The sequence below is a fragment of the Jaculus jaculus genome, chromosome 6 (genome assembly GCF_020740685.1).
Source record: "Jaculus jaculus isolate mJacJac1 chromosome 6, mJacJac1.mat.Y.cur, whole genome shotgun sequence".
NCBI lineage: Eukaryota > Metazoa > Chordata > Mammalia > Rodentia > Dipodidae > Jaculus > Jaculus jaculus.
In genome coordinates, this window is record NC_059107.1 from 59,971,564 (window position 1) to 59,995,860 (window position 24,297).

Sequence of the window (24,297 nt, forward strand, 5' to 3'; positions counted from 1 at the left end):
CCTACCCCTGGGCCTCCAAGCCAAAATGTCCCCCAGAACAAAGCTGTCTTGTTGGGGGAAGCAAGTTCAGGGGGGGCCCTTGCTGTGGAGATCTGTTCTCAGCCTTGATCAGAACAGCCTGAGCTAAAGAGCCCATAGCAATCCCTGGCCTCCGGTTGCCTGGTGCAGTGCCAGTGATATTGGCTGGAAGCTTGGACTACCCCACTCGAAACCCTGCCCAGGGTGAGGTCTAGCCCTCTTAGATCCCTTGACCCTGCAGGTCATCTCTGAGTCCACATGCCGGGGAGGGGACCCTTCCTGCCTGAGCATCTGCACAAAAAGAACTCTGCTGGGAGCGCTTCCATTCAGAGTTCTAAGATCTGAGGATCTGCCAGGTTCCCTGGCCTGCCAGTACTGCTGAGCCTGCCCAGCTGAATAGGTCATCCTGTCATCCCTCCCATGTCTGTTCTTTGGCGTTCTCTCCTCACAAGCTTTCTACCTCTCTGCTTTACTCTTCAATACTGTGTACTTGCTTCTCTCCCTAACGCATACTGTCTTCATGATTTCTCCCCTGAATCTGCTCTTCTTCCTTCATTCCCACAGTCTTCCTTCCTCTCACATCCTGTCAGCGTCTTCCTTTCTGTGTGTCTCTTCTCATTCTGTATCTTAATCATTCTCTAACTCTGGCCTCTAATCAACCAATCTTACTCCCTCTCTCTCTCTCTCTCCCTCTCTCTCTCTCTCTCTCTCTCTCTGTGTGTGTGTGTGTGTGTGTGTGTGTGTACATGGAGATAACGATGACAGAACTAGGAACGGACATTGTGATGTAACAAATAATTACAAAAGTTTTATTACTTACAGAAGAGGAGAGCCTCCCTCCCTCACCCCCAATCTGGGTCTGTAAGGCGGTGTCTTTTGTTTTGTGTCTGCCCTCATTTAGTGTGTTTTTCTCTCTCTTTACCTCTCTGCCCCTGAGTGTCTCTCTCCACTCTCTCTCCCCTCCCAGACCTTCCTTGCCATGCATCCAGGCAATGTGTGGCAGTGGCACCGGTGGGGGCTCCTGCTGCTGTGCTTTTTGTGCAGCTCCAGCTTGGGGTCTCCATCCCCTTCCTCTGGCCCAGAAAAGAAGGTAGGAAGCCAGGGGCTGCGGTTCCGGCTGGCTGGCTTCCCCAGGAAACCCTATGAGGGCCGCGTGGAGATACAGCGAGCTGGTGAATGGGGCACCATCTGCGATGATGACTTCACACTGCAGGCTGCGCATGTCCTTTGCCGGGAGCTAGGCTTCACAGAGGCCACAGGCTGGACCCACAGTGCCAAATATGGCCCAGGAACAGGTGAGCAAAACTCCAGGTATAGTGCAAGTTGTTGTCTAAGTATATAGAAGACCATCAGAGTGGCACAGCCACAGGGACATAGAACACCAGGATTAGCCATGGATGATCAACCATACAACATAATTATTTCCAGAGCTATATAGTCGTAGGCTAATAGGGGCCTCCTGTGAGCCTCAGATGTTCCATGTGCACACTGAGGAGAGAATTTCTTGGTACCTTTCTATTGCCAAGTAGGATTTTACAGAGCTGTGCACAAAGACACATAAGCCCTGGATGATGGCAGTAGAGTTGGTTTTATGGAAAGCTGTGAGCAGGTAAATGATATCTGGATGTTCTAACCCTAGAAGGGGCCACAAATACTGTAGCTGACAAAAGCAAGTTCCAGAGCAGAGCTAAAACTAACAAGACTGGAACTGATGTGGGACAAGTACAAGTGTAGGGGTGGGGGCTTAAGCACATTTTTCTCTGAGGCTGGAACTGCTTTTGATAAACACATGGGTGATCTCCCAGTTCCTACTAGCTGCATTACCCTGAGACTGAAGTGTCACTTGTAGGTGCCATGTTTAGAGAGGGACAGTAGAAAATGGGAATACTTGGCTAGGACTATAGCTCAATGGTTGAGCACTTGCCCAGCATGTGAGAGGCTCTGGGTTAAATCGCCAATACTGTGAAGGAAAAAAGAAAGAAAGAAAAGAGAGGGCTGGAGAGATGGCTCAGCAGTTAAAGGTGCTTTCTTGCAGAACCTGATGCCTGGGTTCAATTCCCCAGTAGCCACATAAGCCAGATGCACAGAGTAACACATGTATCTGGAGTTTGATTGCAGTGCACCCTGGCACACCAATTCTCTCTCCCTCTCTCTCTCTTCTCATAAAAAATTTTAAAATGTTTTAAAATTTTTTAAGAAAGGAAAAAGAGAGAAAGGAAATGCTTTCAGGGGAGAGCTGCCTGAAAAAGAAATATTCAGAAGTCGTGTTCCAGGAGGAATTGTTAAAGAAACCAAAAGTTTGGCATAGAAACAAGCTTTGGATAGCAATTACATGATGGCTATGCTCAAATTTGGGAAGGACAATCATATGACTGGGGAGTTTTTCTGGATGGCATCAAAAGACTGAATCAGACTGGTGGGAGAAAGTCATAAAGACGCATAAGGTCTTTCTGATGATAATGTAGTCTGGTGGGGCAGAAGGGTAAGTCTTGTCAGAATATGGGGAAGCATTGTCTGCACACTGGCTGGGACAGATACCCTCTGAGGTGGATCCAAATTCTGAGAGGCCAGTGACACAGTATGGTCCAGACAGTAGAACCAAGGAGCTGTAGTACTGCACAGACAGGAATGCATGGAAGAATGAAGGGTGAGGAGTGAGGAGGACCTAGGATTTCCAAATCTCAATGAAAGGTCAAACTTCTAAACCCCATGAAGTGTCAATGTAATCTTAGGCAAGTTACTAAAGTTCTCTGAAACACAATCTGTTTATATAAAGTGCTCTGGCAGAGCACCTGGTACACAGTAGGGACTTAATGTAGCTATCACAGAATGGGGAAGGATTGATCAAAACTTCAGTGGAATTTGTTATTCATCCTATAAGTTCTTTTTTTTAATTTTTATTAAGATTTTCCATGATTATAAAATATATCCCATGGTAATTCCCTCCCTCCCCAATAAGTTCTTCATTATAATCCCAAGACCACCATCAAGTTTGTATCAACTGTGTACCCTCTTCCCTGTCACCCTTTAGGGGTCCCTGTCCTTTTCTCATCAGAATTGCAGGCTTAACCTCAAGGCCACGGGTCAATACTTCCTGTCCCCAGCATTACCATCACTCCTTCGCCCTTCCTCCCCCAGCTTCTCTGTCCCCTCATCTCTTCTTCCACAGGACGCATCTGGCTGGACAACCTAAGCTGCAGTGGAACTGAGAAAAGTGTGACGGAATGTACCTCCCGGGGCTGGGGAAACAGTGACTGTACCCACGATGAGGACGCTGGGGTTATCTGCAAGGACCAGCGCCTTCCTGGCTTCTCCGACTCAAATGTCATCGAGGTCTGCAGTATTCACAGAAGGGAGAGGCTGTTGGGTAGTTTATATGTGCTTAAAGAGATTAGAAGGTGATCCCATAAACTGCCATGGGATGATTTAGATTGCTGGAAGGACTGGGAGGACGCAAGTGACAGGGCTCCATGGTGCTGCAAAGTCCAAGTTCTTTTTTTTTATTATTATTATTTATTTATATATTATTTAAGAGAGAGAGGGGCAAAGAGAGAGACAGAAAGAGAGAGAGAAAATGGGTGCACCAGGGCCTCCAGCCACTGCAAACGAACTCCAGACACATGCACCACCTTGTGCATCTGGCTTATGTGGGTGGTGGAGAACTGAACCTGCGTCCTTAGGCTTCACAGGCAAGTGCCTTAACAGCTAAGCAATTTCTCCAGTCCCCAGGTTCTTTTTTTTAACACATTCACCTGTAAGTTACTAAACCTAGGATGAGCTTCTTCAACTTCATCCCTGTTAACCTCAGATGTTCCTGTTTACTGGTACTCTCCTTCTTATTCTGTCCTGCAAAACTACTTTATGAGTCTCCCTTCTGCTCTGAGCAGCGTTTGGTCTTCTTCCTCGGTGCCTTCCTCAAACTTTTCAGGGTATAACATGCCCCCACCCCCACCCCACCCAGTCCTCTTGGGTTGCAGGAGTGTCCACACATCCCAGTCTGGCAGCCGGCATGACATCTGGTCTCAGTCCGGTTCCGCCATTGGGTTAAGAGCAAGTACACTCAATCAGGGCTCCTAAAGGGTGGCGGGGCACAGAAGAGGTGCTACTGGGATGCCTTTTCCTGCCTGTGGTACTGTCCTAGGTAGAGCATCAACTGCACGTGGAAGAGGTGCGGCTTCGACCAGCTGTTGGGTGGGGCAGGCGGCCCCTGCCGGTGACTGAGGGACTGGTGGAAGTCAGGCTTCCAGACGGGTGGTCGCAAGTGTGCGACCAAGACTGGAGCGCCCACAACAGCCACGTCGTCTGCGGCATGCTGGGTTTCCCTGGAGAAAAGAGAGTCAACACGGCCTTCTACCGGTGAGCGGACCAGGGTGCCGGGCTGGGCACGGCTGAGAGCCCGCGGCCTGGGAGAGTGGGAAGCCGAGGAGGCTGCAGCGACCGCTGCCCCTCCCGAGGGGAAGCCGTGAGGGCGGGCGGGGCGGGGCGGAGTGCGCGTGCGCGCAGGGACGTCAGCGGTCGCCGGGCAGATTCTCGGGCCTGGGCGCGCGACCTCGCGAGTCCCGAGCGCTGGAGGGCGCGGTCCGCCTGGCGGCCCGGAATGCCCCCCCTGCCCCTCCCGAGCCAGCCGGGAGCGCCTCGGAGCCCGGGTCGCCTGTGGAGTGTGAGGTCGTCCTCGGCGTGGCGCTGACCCCGCCAGTTGCCCTTAGAGCCTAGTGTACGGAATGGTTCTGTGCCTCCTTCCAGTTAGGTCATGACAGCCTTTGCGAGTCAGGCAGATATTTGGAGAGCTTTCCACTGTCACTCCATATAACCTGTTTTGCAGGCCCCAAATGCTTATTTCCTTCAGCTCTTCGGTCACTTGCTGCCCGGCCTCTTGACGTCTAGATGACTTTACATTGAGCACCGTGCTTCTGAGGGTCATCTTTGATCTGATGCGTCCTCCTAAGGCATTTCTGGGCATGCTGAACTTAAAGGCCGTTTCAGTCCTAACTTTATCCTTAATACTGATAAAACTGCCTTTTTGGAAATAAATACATGTTTCGCCTGTGAAATTCATTTTGATACATCATTTAAAAGCTATTAAGAGAAGCCAGGTGTGGTGCTGCCGCCTTTAAATCTAGATTTACATTAGGCCTCATATCATCAGTTATAAAACTATGCTTTGTTTTGTTTTCCCGAGAAATGGGCGGGGGGGACCAGAGCACTGAAATAATGTAATCAATATTTCGTTGTCTTATATACAAGGAAATCGCAGGAGATTTTGTCAATCTTTGCTGAAATCCAGATGCACCATGCCTCAGCCAAATCCAACCTTCCAATTTAGTGACTGTGTTTTTATTGAAATCCTTCTGGATCTGTAGGCGTCACCATATTTCTTCCTAAATGTTCACAAACTTCTGTTTAATCGGTTATTCTTGAATAGTACTTATCTATAGATTGAGGAGTCTTTGAAAGCCAATACATTAATTATCTCGCCACTCATTTCCGTCATCACTGAAATTTTCTTTGCCTCTGCAGTGGCGCTAGTACACATCTGAAAGTTCTTTAGCCCTAAACAATACACTTTAGCTGGTCTAGAGATGGACGATTTTAAAACAGCTGTGTGCCACATGCCTTTTCGGGATGCATCTTAACCTATGTTTCTTCCTCTGAGCTTGTTTTTTACCTTTCAGGATCCAAATGCTCGGTTCTAAAGAATAGTAGGATTTCAATAGCAGTTATTCCAAGAGGAGAGGATAGAATGAACCCAGATCTAGAGATTTACTCATCCAACATTAATTTATTGAGATGCAATTGTGTGCTAGGTTATTAGAAATTCAACAGTTAACAAAACACAAGAATCTCTAGCCAGGCGTGGTGGCACACACCTTTAATCCCAGCACTCAGGAGGCAGAGGTGGGAGGATTGCCATAAGTTTGAGGCCACCCTGAGACTACATAGTGAATTCCAGGTCAGCCTGAGCTAGAGTGAGACCCTACCTCAAAAAAAAAAAAAAAAAACCATAAAAGAATTTCTGACCTCATGAACTAGAGGAGAAGCAGAAAACAAGTAAAATTATAAACTAGGATGCTAGAGTGTAGGGTTTAGAAAAATAAACCAAGGTAGTGATAAAGGAGGCCCAGGTAAGATGATTGCCATGAGTTTGAGGCCAGCCGGCTACAGAGTGGGTTCCAGGTCAGCTTGGGCTAGAGTGAAACCCTGATTCAAAAAACAAAAGCAGATAGCAGTTAAGGCATTTGCCTGCAGCAAAGCCAAAGGACCCAGGTTTGATTCCCCAGGACCCACATTAGCCAGATGCACAAGGGGGCGCATGTGTCTGGAGTTCGTCTGCAGTGGCTGGAGGCCCTGGCGTGCCCATTCTCTCTCTCCCTCTTTCTCTGTCAAATAAATAAATAAATAAAAATAAACTTAAAAGGGTCCAATCAAGGGATTTTAACATATTGATAAAATTATGGACCCACATCACAAATTTAGGACATTTCATTACCGTCAAAGAAACCTTGTACCCTTTAGTAGTCACCCACTTTATTTCCCTCCTGTGTGTCCCCCATCTCAGTCAACCACTAACTTAATTCCTATGCACTTATTTTTATTAATATAATGGATTTGTACAGTATCTAGTCTTGTGACCAGCTTCCTAAATATGGCTTCCTATGTGGAATGAGAAACTCATCTTGCAAAATCTGTGCAGTTAAAGGAAGTGGTTGTGGGGGTCAAGATGTAGCTCAATGGTAGAGTGCCATGTATAAGGCTCCAGGTTCATCTGCAGCACCACAGCAGAAAAAAAGGGGTGATCAATAAATTTAAGAAGTTAATCTTCCACTGAATAGTTCTTCCTCATAACTTTATAATGTACTACTAGTTACGCCATTTTGGCAGTGCTTTGAATGGGTGTTGAAATCTGTCTTTGCCTGCCCAGTCAAACTCCTGCTAACAGTGATGCTAAATAATTTGGCAAAGAGTTGGTATAGTAGTATTCAGGTGTGTCTACCTTTTCTAATAGCTTGTATATCTTCAGCAATGTGAACTCAATTTTAAAAACTCCAATAGTTTTCTGCTGTCTTTTTCATGTATGGTACTTTAAATGAGATTTGGGTGCATCATATCAATGCTAAATTAAGTATGACATTTTATTTACAATGCTGCAATAGTTTATTATGGAATATTGTAGTTCAAAACTACAGTGATGTGAGCTAGTTAAAAGCAACAGTTGAGATGATATTAGTGACACTCAGAAGTATGAGAAGTGTGTAACAATCAGTTTTTTAGAATACAGGAACTCTCCTTAGTAACCAGGGAAGCAGCCAAGTACTGTTAGCTCAGCTGCTGAAGATGCCAATTGGTGAACTGGAGACTAATATATGCCCTAATTCCCTAATAATTGTTTCCTAAGTGTTGTGGCTTATTTTTGAATGACATGACAGCATCTTTCTGGTTGTATGTGGCCTGTTCCCATAATGTTTTGAGTAGTGTTTGTTATGAGCATTGATGCCTGTAACACCAAGCTAAACCCATGTTTGGATATGTTTCCTTTCCTTAAATGACCTTGCCTTGTCCAATAAATAAATGATTGTCTCAAAAAAAAAAAAAAAAAAAAAAAAGCAGAGCCAGGGTGGTGACACACACCTTTAATCCCAGCACTTGGGAGACAAAGGTAGAATGCCAGCCCCCCCCCCCCCCCCGCACCCCTCTGCGGGTAGTGCTGAGGAAGGACCAGGCCCGCTGGTTCCTCCCAAGGGGTTGAGGAGAAGGATAAGTGTCGTAGACTCAGAACCTCTCCTAGTCACCGGAGAAAAACCACACTGAGTCGGGAGTCTTGTAGAAGCAGGAACTCGCTTTATTGTTACAGGCGGTTGCCTATGTAATGTTGAGAACAAAGGTGGGGATTCTAGGATGGAGGAAAGGTAAGGGCCAATAGCAAACTGTGACTATTGAAATGATAATTCCAGCTCCTACACAGAAGTAGCAGGCAAGAAGCCATTAGGCGTCTTGCTGAGTCATAGCTGGCCAGAGACAGGTCACCAAACTTTAGCTAAGCTCAGGAAGTTCCACTAGACCTCACGAGCCCGGGCCTCTTAAGGCCAAACAGTAGAAAGATTGCTGTGAGTTTGAGGTCACCCTGAGACTACATAGTGAATTCCAGGACAGCCTGAGCCAGAGTGAAACCCTACCTTAAAAAAAAAAAAAAAACAGGGCTGGAAAGATGGCTTAGCAATTAAGGCGCTTGCCTGCAAAGCCAAAGGGCCTAGGTTTGATTCCCCAGTACCCATATAAGTCACAAAGTGGCACATGTGTTTGGAGTTCAGTTGTAGCAGCTGCTGGAGGCCCTGAAGTGCCCATTCTCTCTCTCTCTCTCTCTCTCTACCTCTTCTTCTCTCGCATATAAACAAATATAAAATAAACAAAAAAAAATATTAAAAATCAAGAAATGATGGAACTTTGTATATGGATGAAGGGCTGACAAGATTTGCTGATGGAGTCAGTGTATTATGATGGGGGGACAATTAAGGATTATTTCAAATGTCTCCCCCTCTGCTAATTTAGCATTGGCCTCTGCTGATGAGGAAGACAGTGCGTGGAGTATGTTTTATGTGGAGACAGGTAGAAGTTAGGAACTTGGTTTTGGACTTGTTCATTTTTCATTTACTTATATTTGGGTTTTCAAGGTAAGGTTTTGCTCTAGCCCAGGCTGACCTAGAATTCACTATGTCATCTCAGGGTAGCCTCAGACTAACAACAATCCTCCTATCTCTGCCTCCCAAGTATGCACCACCAAGCCTGGCTGTTTTTTTTTTTTTTTTGTTTGTTTGTTTTAATTTATTTACTTGAAAGCAAAGAGAAAGAGAGAAAGCACATCAGGGCTGCCACCCACTGCAAACAAACTTTGTGCATCTGGATTTACATGGGTACTGGGGAATCAAACTTAGTCCATTAGGCTTTTTAGGCAAGCACGTTAACCACTGAGCCATCTCTCCACCGTCTTTCACTTTCTATGTCCTATCAGTTGCCCTACATTCATTCCTTCCCTTTCATCTTTAAGTTCAGTTTCCTAATAAGCTTCATTTTCACAACTCCTGCCTGGTTTGTTGCATCTAGACTGCCTCTCTTCAGTCACTGCTATGAGCAAATTTGCAAAAACATTAGTGTATTTTATCACTGCCCACATGAGCACCTTTATTGTTGACTTTTTTCTACCTCAAAGTCAGCATTTCTCTCTGCCTCTTTCTCTCTCTATTTGTCAGTCTCAAATAAATAAAAATAAACAGCCAGGCATATTGGCTTCTGCCTTTAATCCCAGCACTCAGGAGTGAATTCCAGGTCAGCCTGGGCTAGAGTGAGACTCTACCTCGAAAAAATAAATAAATAATAAAAATAAACAAAACCCCACTGTTTGAACAATAAAAAAAAAAAAAAATGTTCCAGCCAGGCATGGTGGTACATGCTTTTAATCCCAGCATTCAAGAGGAAGAGGTAGGTGGATTGCCATGAGATCAAGGCCAGCCTGAGACTATGTAGTGAATTCCAGGTCAGCCTGGGCTACAGAGCAAGACTCTGCCTTGAAAAACCAAAATAAATAAATTTTACAAAACTTTTTTTTTCTTTTTTTCGAGGTAGGGTCTCACTCTAGCCCAGGCTGACATGAAATTCACTATGTAGTCTCAGGATGGCCTTGAACTCACAGCAATCCTCCTACCTCTGCCTCCCAAGTGCTGGGATTAAGGTGTGTGCCACCACGCCCGGCCTAAAAAAACTCTTTAAAAGTTAATTTATTTTTAGAGTTTTGTATTGGGCTGGAGAGATAGCTTAGTGGTCAAGGAGCTTGCCTGAGAAGCCTAAAGGTCCCACGTAAACCAGCTGCACAGTGACACAAGTGCAAAATGTCACATATGCACACAAGGGGGTGCATGCATCTGGAATCTGTAGTAGCTGAAGGCTCTGGCATGCCCATTCTCTCTCTCTCTCAAGATAAATTTTTTAAAAATTAAGTTCCATATCTATTCACCCCAGATAGGGCACAGGTGACATACACATGCACAACTGCACCAAAATCCAATTTTTAAGACTTAAAAAGACTTTATTAGTATTAGATTAAGAGAAACAGGAGAAAGTACAGAGAGCGCCTGCCATGTGGACAGCAGGAGAGGGGTAGGGAGCCCATGTGGGAATAGGGATCCCCCATTTCAGCCCAGCTGGGCTGACATGAGGAGGGCTTGCCAGAGTATGGATCTGAAGGTTCAGGTGAGGAAAATAGCCAAAAGAGGCCTGCCCACCTGGTAAGCATCTATTTATAATCTTATTGTGATGGGCTTTACCCTCAGGCAAAGATGAGTCTGAGAGAGAACTGATTGGCCTGGGCTCAGGGGACTGGCTCAGGAAGAGGTCAACATTCTGGAGTGTGGGTTGGTGAAGCTGATTGGACAGGTTGGATCAGATGCTGAGCATTGGTTCTGCTGAAGCAGGCAAGTATTGTGTTCCCTCTTTGGGCCCTGATGCAGTCAGCTTCATGTTCCTGTCAGCAAACACCCAACTGAGAGCAGTTTATGGGAAGAAAGGGTTTATTTTGGCTTACAGATTCAAAGGGATGCTCTATAATGCCAGGGGGAAATGATGACATAAGCAGAGGGTAGACATCACCTCCTGGCCAACATCAGGTGAAAAATAGCAACAGCAAAGTATGCTAAACACTGAAAGAAGAATTTGGATATAACACCCATAAGCCTGCCCCCAACAATACACTGCCTCCAGGAGACTTTAATTCCCAAATTGCCATCAGCTAGTGACCTAGTATTCAGGACACATAAGTTTATGGGGGACACCTGAATCAAACCACTAAAGGCCCTCTTTTCCCACTGGCTACCTAAAAATAAAGCTACCTATTTCCCCTCATTCCTCCCCTCTTGAGAAAACAAAAAAAAAAAAAAAAAAACTCTTACCTGCTATTAGAAGAAAGAGGATGGTGACCATTCTTTAGCTACTTCCAGCTGAATGGGGTCATAGAGTATGGCTAAGTCTGTCCTAGAGCAGGGGCATTCTAAAGGCCCAAGAGAAACCTGTGAGTCCTTTAGACATCCCATTGCCATATGTATGCAGGTTTTCTGAACATAGTGTAAAAGAGAATTATAGATATTAGGAACTTAAAGGATTGAAGCCTATCTCAGAGCCCAGGAAGTTTAATATTGTGAGGCAGGGATGATTGGTAGTCATGTTAGAAGTAAAAGTGTTGGGCTAGAGAGATGGTTCAGCGGTTAATGTGCTTGTCTGCGAAGCCTAAGGACCTAGGTTTGTTTTCCCAGAACTCATGTAAACCAGATGAAAATGGTGCATGTGGAGTTTGTTTGCAGTGGCTAATTGCATGGTGACACATGCCTTTAATCCCAGCACTGAGGAGCCAGAGGTAGGAGGATCCTTTTGAGTTTGAGGTCAGCCTGAGACTACATAGTGAATTCCAGGTGAGCTTAAAACTACATAGTGATTTCCATGTCAGCCTGGGCTACAATGAGACCCTACCTTGAAAAAAAAAGAGAGAGAGAAGAAAGAAAGAAAAGAAACAAGTGATAAGTTCTCCACAGGTGATCAAGAGGACCCATACAGATGAAGCTAGATTGTCATATGGCCCTCTGAGTATGAGGTGACTGTGAGAGGAGATAAAACAGAAACTGAGTGTACAGGGTCCAAGGATCATCAGAACAACTATGAAGATTATAATAGGTATAATCTTTTTCCACCATGAAAATCCTGAGATCCACTCCCAGACTGTTTACTAAATGGCACAGTGGTACCTGACATGGTCTGAATCTGTTCCCATAAATCTTGTAAAGCAGATGAGGCACTAGCAGAGTTATCAGGAATATATACATGACATTTGACCTTGATAATGGCTCACATATCACTTTGGGCTGTTGTGAAGATGTCCAAGGTCATATGATTTTTCATAATTGCCTTTCTCATTATTTGAACCTCAGAAATAAGAAGGGAAGTTCTCTCAGCTGTGTCATTTAAAGCCTTTTGGGTATATTTAATGAGAGTTTATATATGTCAGGTGACATCATTTAAGCCAACGGATGGAATAAAAAAGGAGACTAATGGGCCAGGTGTGGTGATGCACACCTTTAATTCCCAGCACTTGGAAGGCAGAAGTAGATGGATTGCTGTTTGAGGCTAGCCTGGGACTCCAGAACGAGTTCCAGGTCAGCCTGGGCTGAAGTGAGACCCAAAACAGAGACTAAATGATTGTGCCAGTAAAATACACTTGTAGCCCATGGTTGTTTTTTAAAATTTTTTATTTATTTACTAGCCAGGCATAGTGGCACATGCCTTTAATCCCAGCACTTGGGAGGCAGAGGTAGGAGGATTGCTGTGAGTTCGAGGCCACCCTGAGACTACACAGTGGATTTCAGGTCAGCCTGGGCTACAGTGAAACCCGACCTTGAAAAACAAAAAAATAAAAAATAAAATATTTTTATTTATTTGCAAGCACAGAGAAATAGAGGAAAGATATACTCTTAGTCCTACCACTGGGAGTTAGAGACCACAGTATTCCCTAGGGCTTGCTCACTAGCTAGGTGAGCCAAATCAATGAGTTCTAGGTTCAGCAAGAGACCCTGTCTCAAAAAGTTAAGTGGGAAGCAAGTGACTGAAAGCACCCAATGTTCCATATGCACACACACAAATACAAACATATATGCACACCATACACACATGCATACACATCCCAAAGAAAATAATGTCTCCTCCATTTAACAACATAAAAATATTGCAGAGTGATGAGTAGAGGAAACCAGAGGCCGTGGGTTTGGGAAAGAGTGGATGGGGGCTGAGGATACAGTTCAGTTGGTAGAGTGTCTTGCATGCATGAGGTCCTAGAGTTGAATACCAGCAGTGAAAAAAGATTTTTGGTCTTTAAAATATATATATGTGTGTGTGTGTGTGTGTGTGTGTGTGTGTGTGTGTGTGTGTGTATGTTTGGAGAGATGTCTAAGCAGTTAAGGTGCTTGCCTGCAAAGCCTAAGGACCCATGTTTGACTCTCCAGATCCCACATAAGCCACATACACAAAGGTGAGAAAATGCACATGCAAGATCTCACATGCTTACTAGGTGGTGCAAGCATCTGGAGTTTGATTGCAGTAGCTGAGGCACTGGCACACCAGTTTTCTCTCTCCCTCTGTTTCTCTCTCTCAAATAATAAATAAATAAATATGTATTTTTATTTACTTATTTGAGAATGGGCATGTCAGGACCTGTAACCACTGCACACAAACTTCAGACACATGAGCCACCTTGTGCATCTGGCTTAAGTGGGTACTGTGGAATCAAACATAGGTTCTTAGGCTTTGCAGGCAAGTCCTTAACCACTAAGCATCTCTCCAGCCCCCAGCTATTTTTAAAATATCTGCTATCTATTTACTCATTCATTCATTCATTTGCTACTGGGGATTGATCCCAGGGCAACAAGTAACACTAGGCAAATATTCTAATACTGAGCTAAACTCTCAACTATAGACAATTATTAAAAATTGTGTTTTGAGAAGTAGAGAAATAGGTGGAGGTTGTGTGTGTATGCATGCACACACACATGTGTAAGAGAGATTTACATGTATTTAAAAATAAGCCAAAAGCCGGGCATGGTGGTACATGCCTTTAATCCCAGCACTCGGGAGGCAGAGGTAGGAGGATTGCTGTGAGTTCTAGGCCACCCTGAGACTCCATAGTGAATTCCAGGTCAGCCTAGGCTAGAGTGAGACCCTACCTCGAAAAATCAAAAAAAAAAAAAAGATACACATAAAAATAAGCCAAGTGTGGTAGCTCACACCTTTAATCCCAGCACTTGGGAGGCAGAGGTAGGAGGATCACCATGAGTTCAAGGCCACCCTGAGACTAAATAGTGAATTCCAAGTCAGCCTGGGCTAGAGTGAGACCGTACCTCAAAAAAAAAAAAAATAGTTGTTTTATGGGATGGACAGATGGCTTAGCAATTAAGATGCTTGCCTATGAAGCCTAAGGACCCAGGATCAATTCCCCAGAACCCATGTAAGCCAGATGCACAAGGTGGCACTTGTGTATGGAGTTCGTTTGCAGTGGCTAGAGACCCTGGTGCACCCATTCTCTCTTTCTCTCTTTTTAATAAATAAGGAAATAAAAATTAAAAATACATTTTAAAAGATGTTTGAGAAGAGGTTGCATATGAGAGAAAGATTATACCAGAATCCAGAAACATCTAAGGGTAGCAGCCTTAGAGAAGAGAGGCTGTTGGAAGCAATGAGAATTTTTAGAGGGTGTTTTTGGTTTTTTTTTTTTTTAGGTAGGGTCTCACTATAGCCCATGCTGACCTGGAATTGGCTATGTAGTCTCAGGGTGGCCTGGAACTCACAGTGATCCTCCTACCTCTGCCTCCTGATGGCTGGGGTTAAAGGCGTGTGCTACAACACCCAGCCTGAACATGTAGATTTAAGTGGGGTTTTGTGTGATGTTTAAAGAAAGGAAAGATGGGTTGGAGAGGTGGCTTAGTGGTTAAGTGCTTGCCTGTGAAGCCTAAGGACCCGGGTTCGAGGCTCGATTTCCCAGTATCCACAGAAGCCAGATGCACAAAATGGCACATGCATCTGGATTTCATCTGCAGTGGCTGGAGGCCTAGTGCACCATTCTCTCTCTCTTTCTCTCTCTCTGTCTCTTTTTCTGTCTGCCTCTCTCAAATAAATAAAGAAAAGTAAAGGAACAAATAATAGGGACAAACATGGCCATCCATGAATAAAGAAATGTCAATTGAAACAGCTATCAGCATATGTCCCTAAAAAGGATTATAAATTGACCTTATTCCCTTATATAACATGTGCAAAATATACATATCTAATATTTATAAGACAGAAGGTTACAAACTACAAACAATACACACACACAAGTCCTTAACTTTGAAGAGAACTTGTATGTTTCTGGGGCTTTGCATGCAAGGCAACTGCTCTGCTAGTTAGATACATCCACAGCCCATAAAGTACTTCAAAATTTTGCAACAAACTGGGTGTGGTGGCGCATGCCTTTAATCTCAGCACTCGGGAGGTAGAGGTTGGAGGATTGCCATGAGTTCAAGGCCACCCTGAGACTCCATAGTGAATTCCAGGTCAGCCTAGCCTAGAGTGAGACCCTACCTCGAAAAAAAGAAAAAGAAATTTTCAACAAGATTACATTTTTCTGAGTACTACCATGAAGACTAAAATGATCACCTTAGGTTCATTGTTCAAAGAAAGTGCTAAATGTGTTTCATTTTAGACATCATTGAGGGGGAAAAAAATCTGGAGAAATGTTTCACTGTATATTTAAGACAAAAAGGTTCTAAACTCTTCTTTTTAAAGTTTTATTTTATTTATTTAAGAGAGGGGGAGAGGGAGGGAATGGGAACACCAGGGCCTCCAGCCACTGCAAATGAACTCCAGATGCATGTGCCACCTTGTGCATCTTAGAACGTGGGTTCTAGGAATTGAACTTTGGTCCTTTGGCTTTGCAAGCAAGTGCCTTAACCACTAAGCCATCTCTCCAGCCATAGACTCCTTTTTTTTGACAGCTTCCATAATTATGCACAATAAACCATGGTAATTCCCTCCATTACCACTTTCCCTTTTGCAGCTCCATTCTCTATCATACCCATTCCGTTTCTCAATCAGTCTTGTATTTTGATGTCATCATCTTTTCCTCCTATTATAATGGTCTTTGTGTAGGCAGTATCAGGCACTACAAGGTCATGGATACTCAGGCCATTTTGTGTCTGAAAAAGTGCATTCCTTTGGCTCTTGCTTTCTTTCCACCACCTCTTCCACAATGGACACTGAGCCTTGGAAGGTGTGATAGAGATGTTTCAGTGCTAAGCACGCCTCTGCCACTTCTCAGCACTATGGTGCCTTCTGAGTCATCCCAAGGTCACCACCATCTGCAAAAAGAAGTTTATGTAGGCAAAAGTGAAAGTAGCATTTATATATGGGTGTGAACATTAAAAAAAAAAGTGCTTACCAGGCAATTTGTTGAGCATAGTATATTCTTTTAGCCAGACGCTAGCAGATGTTACACACCTAGGGCTCATGACTTTCCTCACCATAGGTTTTCAGTATCAGGCATATATTCCCTCCCATGGAGCAGGCCTCCAGTTCAATTTGAGAGCTGTTGGTTTCTCCCACAACAGACATACCACTAATGCACCCATTGGCTCATTTGGTCTGGCTGGCCAAATTTAAGGCTTGCAGTGTCCACTGTTGTTTATCTCCACTGGCGATTTGTCTCTCTCCCATTGAACTGCTTGCAGCCTAACTTTTTGTAGCTTTCTGTCAGCTGGTCTACATGGAGGAGGTTTTCAACTCAATTCCAGCAAGACTTCTCAGTGACCTTGCAACCCAAGTATGTGGAGTCTTCAGCAATAGGGTTTTGCCATCTATACCTGATGGAAAACCGAGAGCCTTGGCAATGGCCTGTGATGTTTTAGAGGCATCAGGGAACTCCTTGGCCAACAAATCACTGGAAGGTATCCCATCCCTGGCACTGAAAAATTTCTAGTACCAATCTATGGCTTCTGGGTGTGCCATTGTCCAAAAGAGTAGGTTTCCATATGACTTATTCATCCCGTCTTAGATTTTAATTAGCCTTCCTTTAATCAATCTCTTCCCCTCACCTCACCTAGGCCTTTCCATCCCCAGTAATCTGTTGGTCTATTTACATATATACAATACCATCCCCCTAAGTCCTCCACTCCCTCCCTTTCTATTCCCTTTCTATCCCCTTTCTAGCTTACTGTCCTTTGCTGCCGAGTTTTTATTCCAACTCACATAGATGTCCAAACATTTGTAGCTAGGATCCATATATGAGGGAAAAAAAGTGATGTTTGGCTTTCTGGGCCTGTGTTACCTCACTAAGTATAATCCTTTCCAGATCTATCCATTTCCCTGAAATTTTCATAATTTCATTTTTCTTTACTGCTGAGAATTCCATTGTGTAAATGTGCTACATCTTCATTATCCACTCATCAGCCGAGAGACATCTAGGCTGGTTCCATTTCCCAGCTATTGTGAATAGAGCAGCAATAAACATGGTTGAGCATGTATCTCTAAGGTAATGAGATGAGTCCTTAGGATATACACCTAGAAGTAGTATCGCTAAGTCATATGGTAAATTTATTTTTGGCTCTCTCAGGAACCTCCACACTGATTTCCACAGTGGCTGTACCACACTACATTCCCACCAACACTGTAGAAGTGTTCCTCTTTTTCCGCATCCTGGCCAGCACTTATTGTCATTTGTTTTTGTTTGTTTGTTTTGTTTTGTTTTTTGTTGTTGTTGTTTTCAAGGTAGGGTCTCACTCTGGTCCAGGCTGACCTGGAATTAACTCTGTAGTCTCAGGGTGATCTTGAACTCACAGCAATCCTCCTACCCCTGCCTCCTGAGTGATGGGATTAAAGGTGTGCACCACCATGCTCGGCTTAATTTGTTTTTTTAATGGTAGCCATTCTGACAGGAGTGAGATAAAATCTCAAAGTAGTTTTAATTTGCATTTCCCTGATGGCTAAAGATGTAGAACTTTTTTTAGATGTCTATATGGTAACTGTATTTCTTGTTTTGAGAATTCTCTATTTAGTTCCATAGCCCAATGTTTAATTGGGTTGCTTGATTTCTGATTATTTAGTTTTTTGAGTTCTTTGTATATCCTAGATATTAAACCTCTGTCAGATGTATAGCTAGCAAAGATTTTCTCCCATTCTGTAGGTTGCCTCTTTGCTGTATTCATATTACTCTTTGCTGTACAAAAGGTTTGTAATTTCATTAGAATCCAGTGGCTGATTAGTAGTTTTATTTACTGAGCAACTAGGATTATATTCAAAAAGTCTTTCCCAATACAAATATGTTGAAGGGTTTCCCCTACCTTTTCCTCCAGCAGTTTCAGGTATGATGTTAGGGTCTTTGATCTACCTGGACTTGATTCTTGTTCATGGAGAGAAGGATCTATTTTCATCTTTCTACATATAGATACCAGTTTTCCCAGCATCATTTGTCTTTTCTCTAATGAACATTTTTTGGCATTTTTGTTAAAAATCAGATAGCTGTAGCTTCCTAGACTTATATCTGGGTCATCTATTCTGTTCCATTGATCTATGTGTCTGTTTTTGTGCCAGTACCATGAAATTTTGTTACTATGGCTCTGAATATAGGTTAAAATCAGGTAAGATGATGTCATCAGCCTTATTTTTGTAGCTCAAAATTGTTTTGGATATTTGAAGTTTTTTGTTCTTCCAAATGAATTTTAGGATTGTTTTTTCTATTTCCATGAAGAATGCCATTGGAATTTTGATGGGGATTGCATTAAATGTGCACATTGCTTTGGGTAAAATTGCCATTTTCACAATATTATTTCAATCCAAGAACATGGAATATCTTTCCATTTCTTAATGTCTTCTGCAATTTCTGTCTTGAGTGTTTTAATGTTTTCATTGTAGAGATCCTTCACTTCCTTGGTTAGGTTTATTCCAAGGTATTTTATTTTATTATTTTATTTTATTTTATTTTTATGTAGTTGTAAATGGGAGTGAATCCCTGATTTCATCCTCTGTGTGTTTGTTGTTAGCATATAGGAAGGCTACTGATATCTGTGTTTGTTTTGTATCCTGCTATATTTCTATAAGTGTTTATGGACTCTAATAGTTTGTGGGTAGAGTCTTTAGGGTCCTTTATATATAAAATCATATCATCTGTAAATAATGATAATTTGATCTCTTCCTTTCCAATTTGTCTCCCTTTTATGTGTGTTTCTTGCCTTATTGCTATGGGTTAGGCTTCCAGTACTTTATTAAAGTGGGGACAGTAGACACCCTTGTCTTGTTCCTGATTTTAATGGAAAAGTTCAAGTTTTCCTCCATTTAGTATTATGTTGGTTGTATGTTTGTCATAGATAGCCTTTATTATACTAAGATATGTTCCTTCTATTCACAGTTTCTGTAGGACTTTTGTCATGAAGGGATGTTGGATTTTTGTCAAATACTTTTTCTGCATCTAATGTGATGATCATGTGATTTTTGTCCTTTAGTTCATTTAGATAGTGTGTTACATTTATTGATTTGTGTATGTTGAACCATCCCTGAACCTCTGGGATAAAGCCAACTTGGTTGGGGTGAATGATCTTTCTGATATATTCTTGTTTGCCAATATTTTGTTGAGAATTTTTGCATATATGTTCATGATTGGTCTCTAATTCTTTTTTTTGTTGTTGTTCTATCTTTGTCAGGTTTTGGTATCAGGGTGATGCTGGCTTCATAGAAAGAGTTTGGTAGGATTCCTTCCTTTTCTATTTTATAGAAAAGTTTGAGAAGCATTGGTATTAGTTCTTCCATGAAGGTCTGGCAAAATTCACCAGTGAATCCATCTGGGCCTGAACATTTTTAGTTGGGAATTTTTTTAAAAAAACTGCTTAGATATTTTTATGGGTCTATTTAAGTGGTTAATTTCATCTTGATTTAATTTTGGTAGGTCATATAAATCAAGGAAATTATCCATGTCTTTCAGATTTTTAAACCTAGTGGAGTTTATGTTCTTTTTTAAAAAAATGTATTTTATTTTACATATTTATTTGACAGAGATAAAGAGGGAGAGAGAAAGAGAGAGCACAAATGCAGGAATACCAGGGCCTCCAACTACTGCTACCTTGTGCATCTGGTATACGTGGGTCTTGGGGAATTAAACCTGGGTCCTTTGGCTATGCAGGCAAATGCCTTAACCACCAAACCATCCCTCCAGCCCGAGTTTATGTTCTTAAAGTATGTTCTTATGATTTTCTGAATTTTTTTGGTATCTGTTGTAATGGTGACTTTTTCATCTCTAATTTTATTAATTTATGTCTCTTCTCTATTCTGGTCTGGTTGGCTAAGGCTTTGTCAATTTTGTTTATCCTTTCAAAGAACTAACTCTTTGTTTCATTGGTTCTTTGTATTTTTTTTTCCATTTCATTAGTTTCTGCCCTAATCTTCATTTTTCTTCCTGTCTACTGAGTTTTGGTTTGCCTTCTTCTTTTTCCAAAGCTTTAAGGTGAAGCATTAAGTTGTTTACTTGCAATCTTTCTAATTTCTTTTTTTTTTTTTTTTTTTTTTTTTTTTTGGTTTTTCGAGGTAGGGTCTCACTCTGGTCCAGACTGACCTGGAATTAACTCTGTCATCTCAGGGTGGCCTTGAACTCATGGCAATCCTCCTACTTCTGCCTCCCAAGTGCTGGGATTAAAGGCGTGCGCCACCACGCCCGGCTTCTAATTTCTTAATATAGGCACTTAAAGCTATAAATTTCCCTTTTATGATTGCCTTCATAGTGTCTCAAAGGTTTTGGTATGTTGTGTTCTCATTATCATTTGATTCTATTAATTTTTTTCTTCTTGATTTCTTCATTGACCCACTCATCATTTAGTAGTGTATTGTTTAGTTTCCATGATTTTGTGTATGCTCTATAGCTTTTCTTTTTTTTTTAATAAAATTTTTTGTTGTTGTTCATTTTTATTTATTTGAGAGCGACAGAGAGAGAAAGAGGCAGAGAGAGAGAGAGAGAGAGAGAGAGAATGGGTGCGCCAGGGCCTCCAGCCACTGCAGACGAACTCCAGACGCATGCGCCCCCTTGTGCATCTGGCTAACATGGGTCCTGGAGAATCGAGCCTCGAACCGGTGTCCTTAGGCTTCACAGGCAAGCGTTTAGCCACTAAGCCACCTCTCCAGCCCTCTATAGCTTTTCTTGCTATTGATTTGTAGTTTGATCCCATTGTGATCATATAGAGTGTAAGGAATTATTTCAATTTTCCTGGAATTGTTAAGATTTGCTTTGTGTCCTAATATATGGTCTATTTTAGAGAATGTTGCATTTGCTAATGAAAAGAATGTGTATTCTGCAGTATTCGATGGAATGTTCTATAGATATGTTAGGTCCATTTGTTCTGTGACCTCATTTAATCCAGATGCGTCTCTGTTTATTTTTTGCCAGGATGATCTGTCAGTTGATGAGAGTGGGGTGTTGAAGTCACCCACTACAACAATGTTTGGTGTTATCTATGCCTTCATTCTAATAGTGTTTTTTTGAAAAAATTAGGAGCCCCCATGTTAGGTGCATATATGTTGAGGATTGTAATGCCCTGTTGGAGTGTTTTTTTTTTTAATATTTTTTGTTCATTTTTTTTTTTTTTATTTGAGAGCGACAGACAGAGAGAAAGACAGATATAGGGAGAGAGAGAGAATGGGCGCACCAGGGCTTCCAACCACTGCAAACGAACTCCAGACACGTGCGCCCCCTTGTGCATCTGGCTAACGTGGGACCTGGGGAACCGAGCCTCGAACCGGGGTCCTTAGGCTTCACAGGCAAGCGCTTAACTGCTAAGCCATCTCTCCAGCCCTGGAGTGTTCTTTTAATCAATATAAAGTGACCTTCTTTACCTTTCTTAACTAATGTTGGTTTACCTGTCAGATATTACGATAGTGACACCTGCTTGTTTTCTAAGCACATTTGTTCAAAACACAGTTTTCCAACTTTTCTCCCTAAAATAGTGTCCATGTTTTGTAGAAAGGTGAGTTTCTTGGGGGCAATAAATTGAAGGAGCCTGTTTTTTAACTTAATCTGCCATTCTGTGTCTTTTAGTTCGAGAATTGAGGCCATTAAGAGTTATTATTGAAAGCTGTGTATTTATTCTTATCATTCTTTTTGCTTTGTCTTTCTTCCGATTTTACCCTTGCTTTCTTTTTTTTTTTTTTAAATTTTTATTTATTTATTTATTTGAGAGTGACAGACACAGAGAGAAGGACAGATAGAGGGAGAGAGAGAGAATGGGCGCGCCAGGGCTTCCAGCCTCTGCAAACGAACTCCAGACGCGTGCGCCCCCTTGTGCATCTGGCTAACGTGGGACCTGGGGAACTGAGCCTCGAACCGGGGTCCTTAGGCTTCACAAGCAAGCGTTTAACCGCTAAGCCATCTCTCCAGCCCCCTTGCTTTCTTTTATTAACTAGTATTTGAGTGTAGTTTATTTTTTCCAGGTTCCTTATGTGTGTGCTTTCCTTTCTCTTCAACCTGGAGATTCTTTCAAATTTTTCTGTAGAGCTGACTTAGTGTTCTCATATTCCTTTAGCCTGGTTTTGTTGTGGGATGTCCTTATTCCTCTATTTGGATGGATAGCTTTATAGGAAAAAGTAATCTTGGTTGACAGTTATCTTTCAGAACTTAAAATACATTATTTCAAGCCCTTCTGGCTTTTTTAATTTTAATTTTTTTATCAGCGAATACAGTCAGTTTGGTACCATTATTAGGCTCATCCGTGACCTACTCCCTCCCCTTGGCCCCTCCTTGTTGAGGTATGTGGGTCATGCATTCTGGAGTTAGCCCCCTTCTGGCTTTTAAAGTCATGCTGAGTAATATATATTTTCTTTGGTTTGTGTGTTTTGTAGTTTAAATATAAAATGACGGTGAGTTTTTTTCTTGATTTTGTCTATTTGACATCCTATAGGCTTCCTGTATCTGTAATGGCATCATTTTCCCTACTTGGGGGAAGTTTTCTTCTCTGATTTTGTTGAAAATACCTGTTATGCCTTTGGAGTGAAATTATTCTTTTACTATTCCCTGGATTCTTGTGTTTGATCTCTTCATAGTGTCCTGAATGTCTTGAAATTCCTATCCATGCCTTCCTATTAGTTTGTCTTTCTCTTTGTTGGACTGTATTAGATCTGACACCTGGTCTTCTAGTTTAGATATTCTGTCCTCTCCTTAATCCACAATACTGGTGAGACTTTCTATAGAGTTTTCTATTTGACTTACTCTGTTTTTTATTTATAGTATTTCTTGGTTGGTATTTTTTCATTATTTAGATTTCCTTACTCATGTCTTATATTGACCTCCTTATTTCATTAAGTTGGTTTCTTGTGTTCTCCTTCTCAGATTTCGTTATCTTCTTTGATTCCTTTGCTTTTTCTGAACACAGATTTTTTTTTTAATTTTTGTCAGGCATTTCATCTAAAGTAGGCTCACTGGATATCATTTCTGATGGATTTATAATTTTTGGTGGGATTGTATTGTCATGATTTTTTGTTTAGAGATTTTTGCATCTTGAATTAATTTGATGCTTGCGTTTCTCATTATCTGCAGTGTTCATAGCTGTGTACATATGACTTTATACATCTTCAGTGTAGGAGTTTAGGGTACCAGATGTAGCTCATACTCCAAGAGAGACAGCAGACATGACACTAGATGTGGAGTTTGGCTGCTGTTCAAGTATTGTATTAGACTGGGTGGAACAAATTACTGGCAAATTCTAAAATTCAACTGAGCAATGTACACATTCAATCAAAACTAGCACAGAGTATTTATACAAGTGTTGAGATTAATAAATAAAGCCAAAGTCCCTAAGGGTGTATGTTCCCCACACCCTTGATCCTGTCAACTAGGAGTTGAGATTTCTAGTCTAAAATGGGTTCCAACAAACAGGAAGACAACTGAAACCCCCAAGGCCCCACTTGGAGCAGAGAAAAGCTTTTTTAAACCATATTATTAAATCCCCTTTGTCTCAAAAATAAATAAATAAAATGGGTTCCAAGTCAGCCTGGAGCCAGGCAGACCTTGTCCCCAATAATGACAGAAGGAAATGACAAAGTCCCTAAAAATCAGGAAACATCAAAGGCAACAACAGTCAACACCAAAATGCAGTTTATTTGAGAATGGTAATGCCAACCAAGAATATTGCATCCAAATGCAATACTTAACCTTTCCTGACATGGAACGAGAGATTAGCACTTCCAGTGCAGGCCAATGTATCTGGCTTTGTATAAGTAGGCCATTACCTTTTGGGATGGGTTCCAATCTCACTAATGCTGAGTGCCCACCTTGATCCTTGTGAGTTCCATGTGGCTGGCGGTGAATGAGTTCTTTGTACATTCACAGCCCTGAATGTTGGGGGATGGGAAGCTATGCAGGGTACCTGGAGTTGTATCATAGTTGCTCAGCTGGTCCCTTTTGTATACTCCTTAAGCAGCTGCTCAGCTGGCCCCTGCTGTCTCCTCCTTCAAGTTTCTTGATTTTGCAAGGAGGCTGATGGGAGTGGAAATTCCCTTCACCTTGTTTCTGCTTCTGCCACTCTGCACCAGCCCACAAGCACCTTAGCGGGATCCTGGCTGTTTTCCTCCTTCCTGGAAGATCTTGGTCTCTCCTGCTTCTCTGCTGTGGTTGACAATAACTTCTACAACTTCACTTTTTGATAGAAGAGTGTATTTTCCTGCGTTTTTACTTATTTCCCTCCCTAGGTTGCT

The 24,297-nt window shown here is 42.3% G+C and overlaps 1 protein-coding gene across 4 annotated transcripts in view; it reads left to right on the forward strand.

The window, feature by feature from the left end:
* The window catches only part of Loxl3 (lysyl oxidase like 3), a 36,114-nt gene that overhangs the window by 1,538 nt on the left and 10,279 nt on the right, over nucleotides 1-24,297 (forward strand). For all 4 annotated transcript variants that reach the window (XM_045151739.1, XM_045151741.1, XM_004668254.2 and 1 more), the window contains exons 2-4: nucleotides 986-1,313; nucleotides 3,188-3,351; nucleotides 4,160-4,374. In XM_045151739.1, coding sequence (XP_045007674.1) covers nucleotides 998-1,313; nucleotides 3,188-3,351; nucleotides 4,160-4,374 — 695 coding nt within the window. In that variant the 5' untranslated portion in view covers nucleotides 986-997. The remainder of the gene's footprint in view (nucleotides 1-985; nucleotides 1,314-3,187; nucleotides 3,352-4,159; nucleotides 4,375-24,297) is intronic.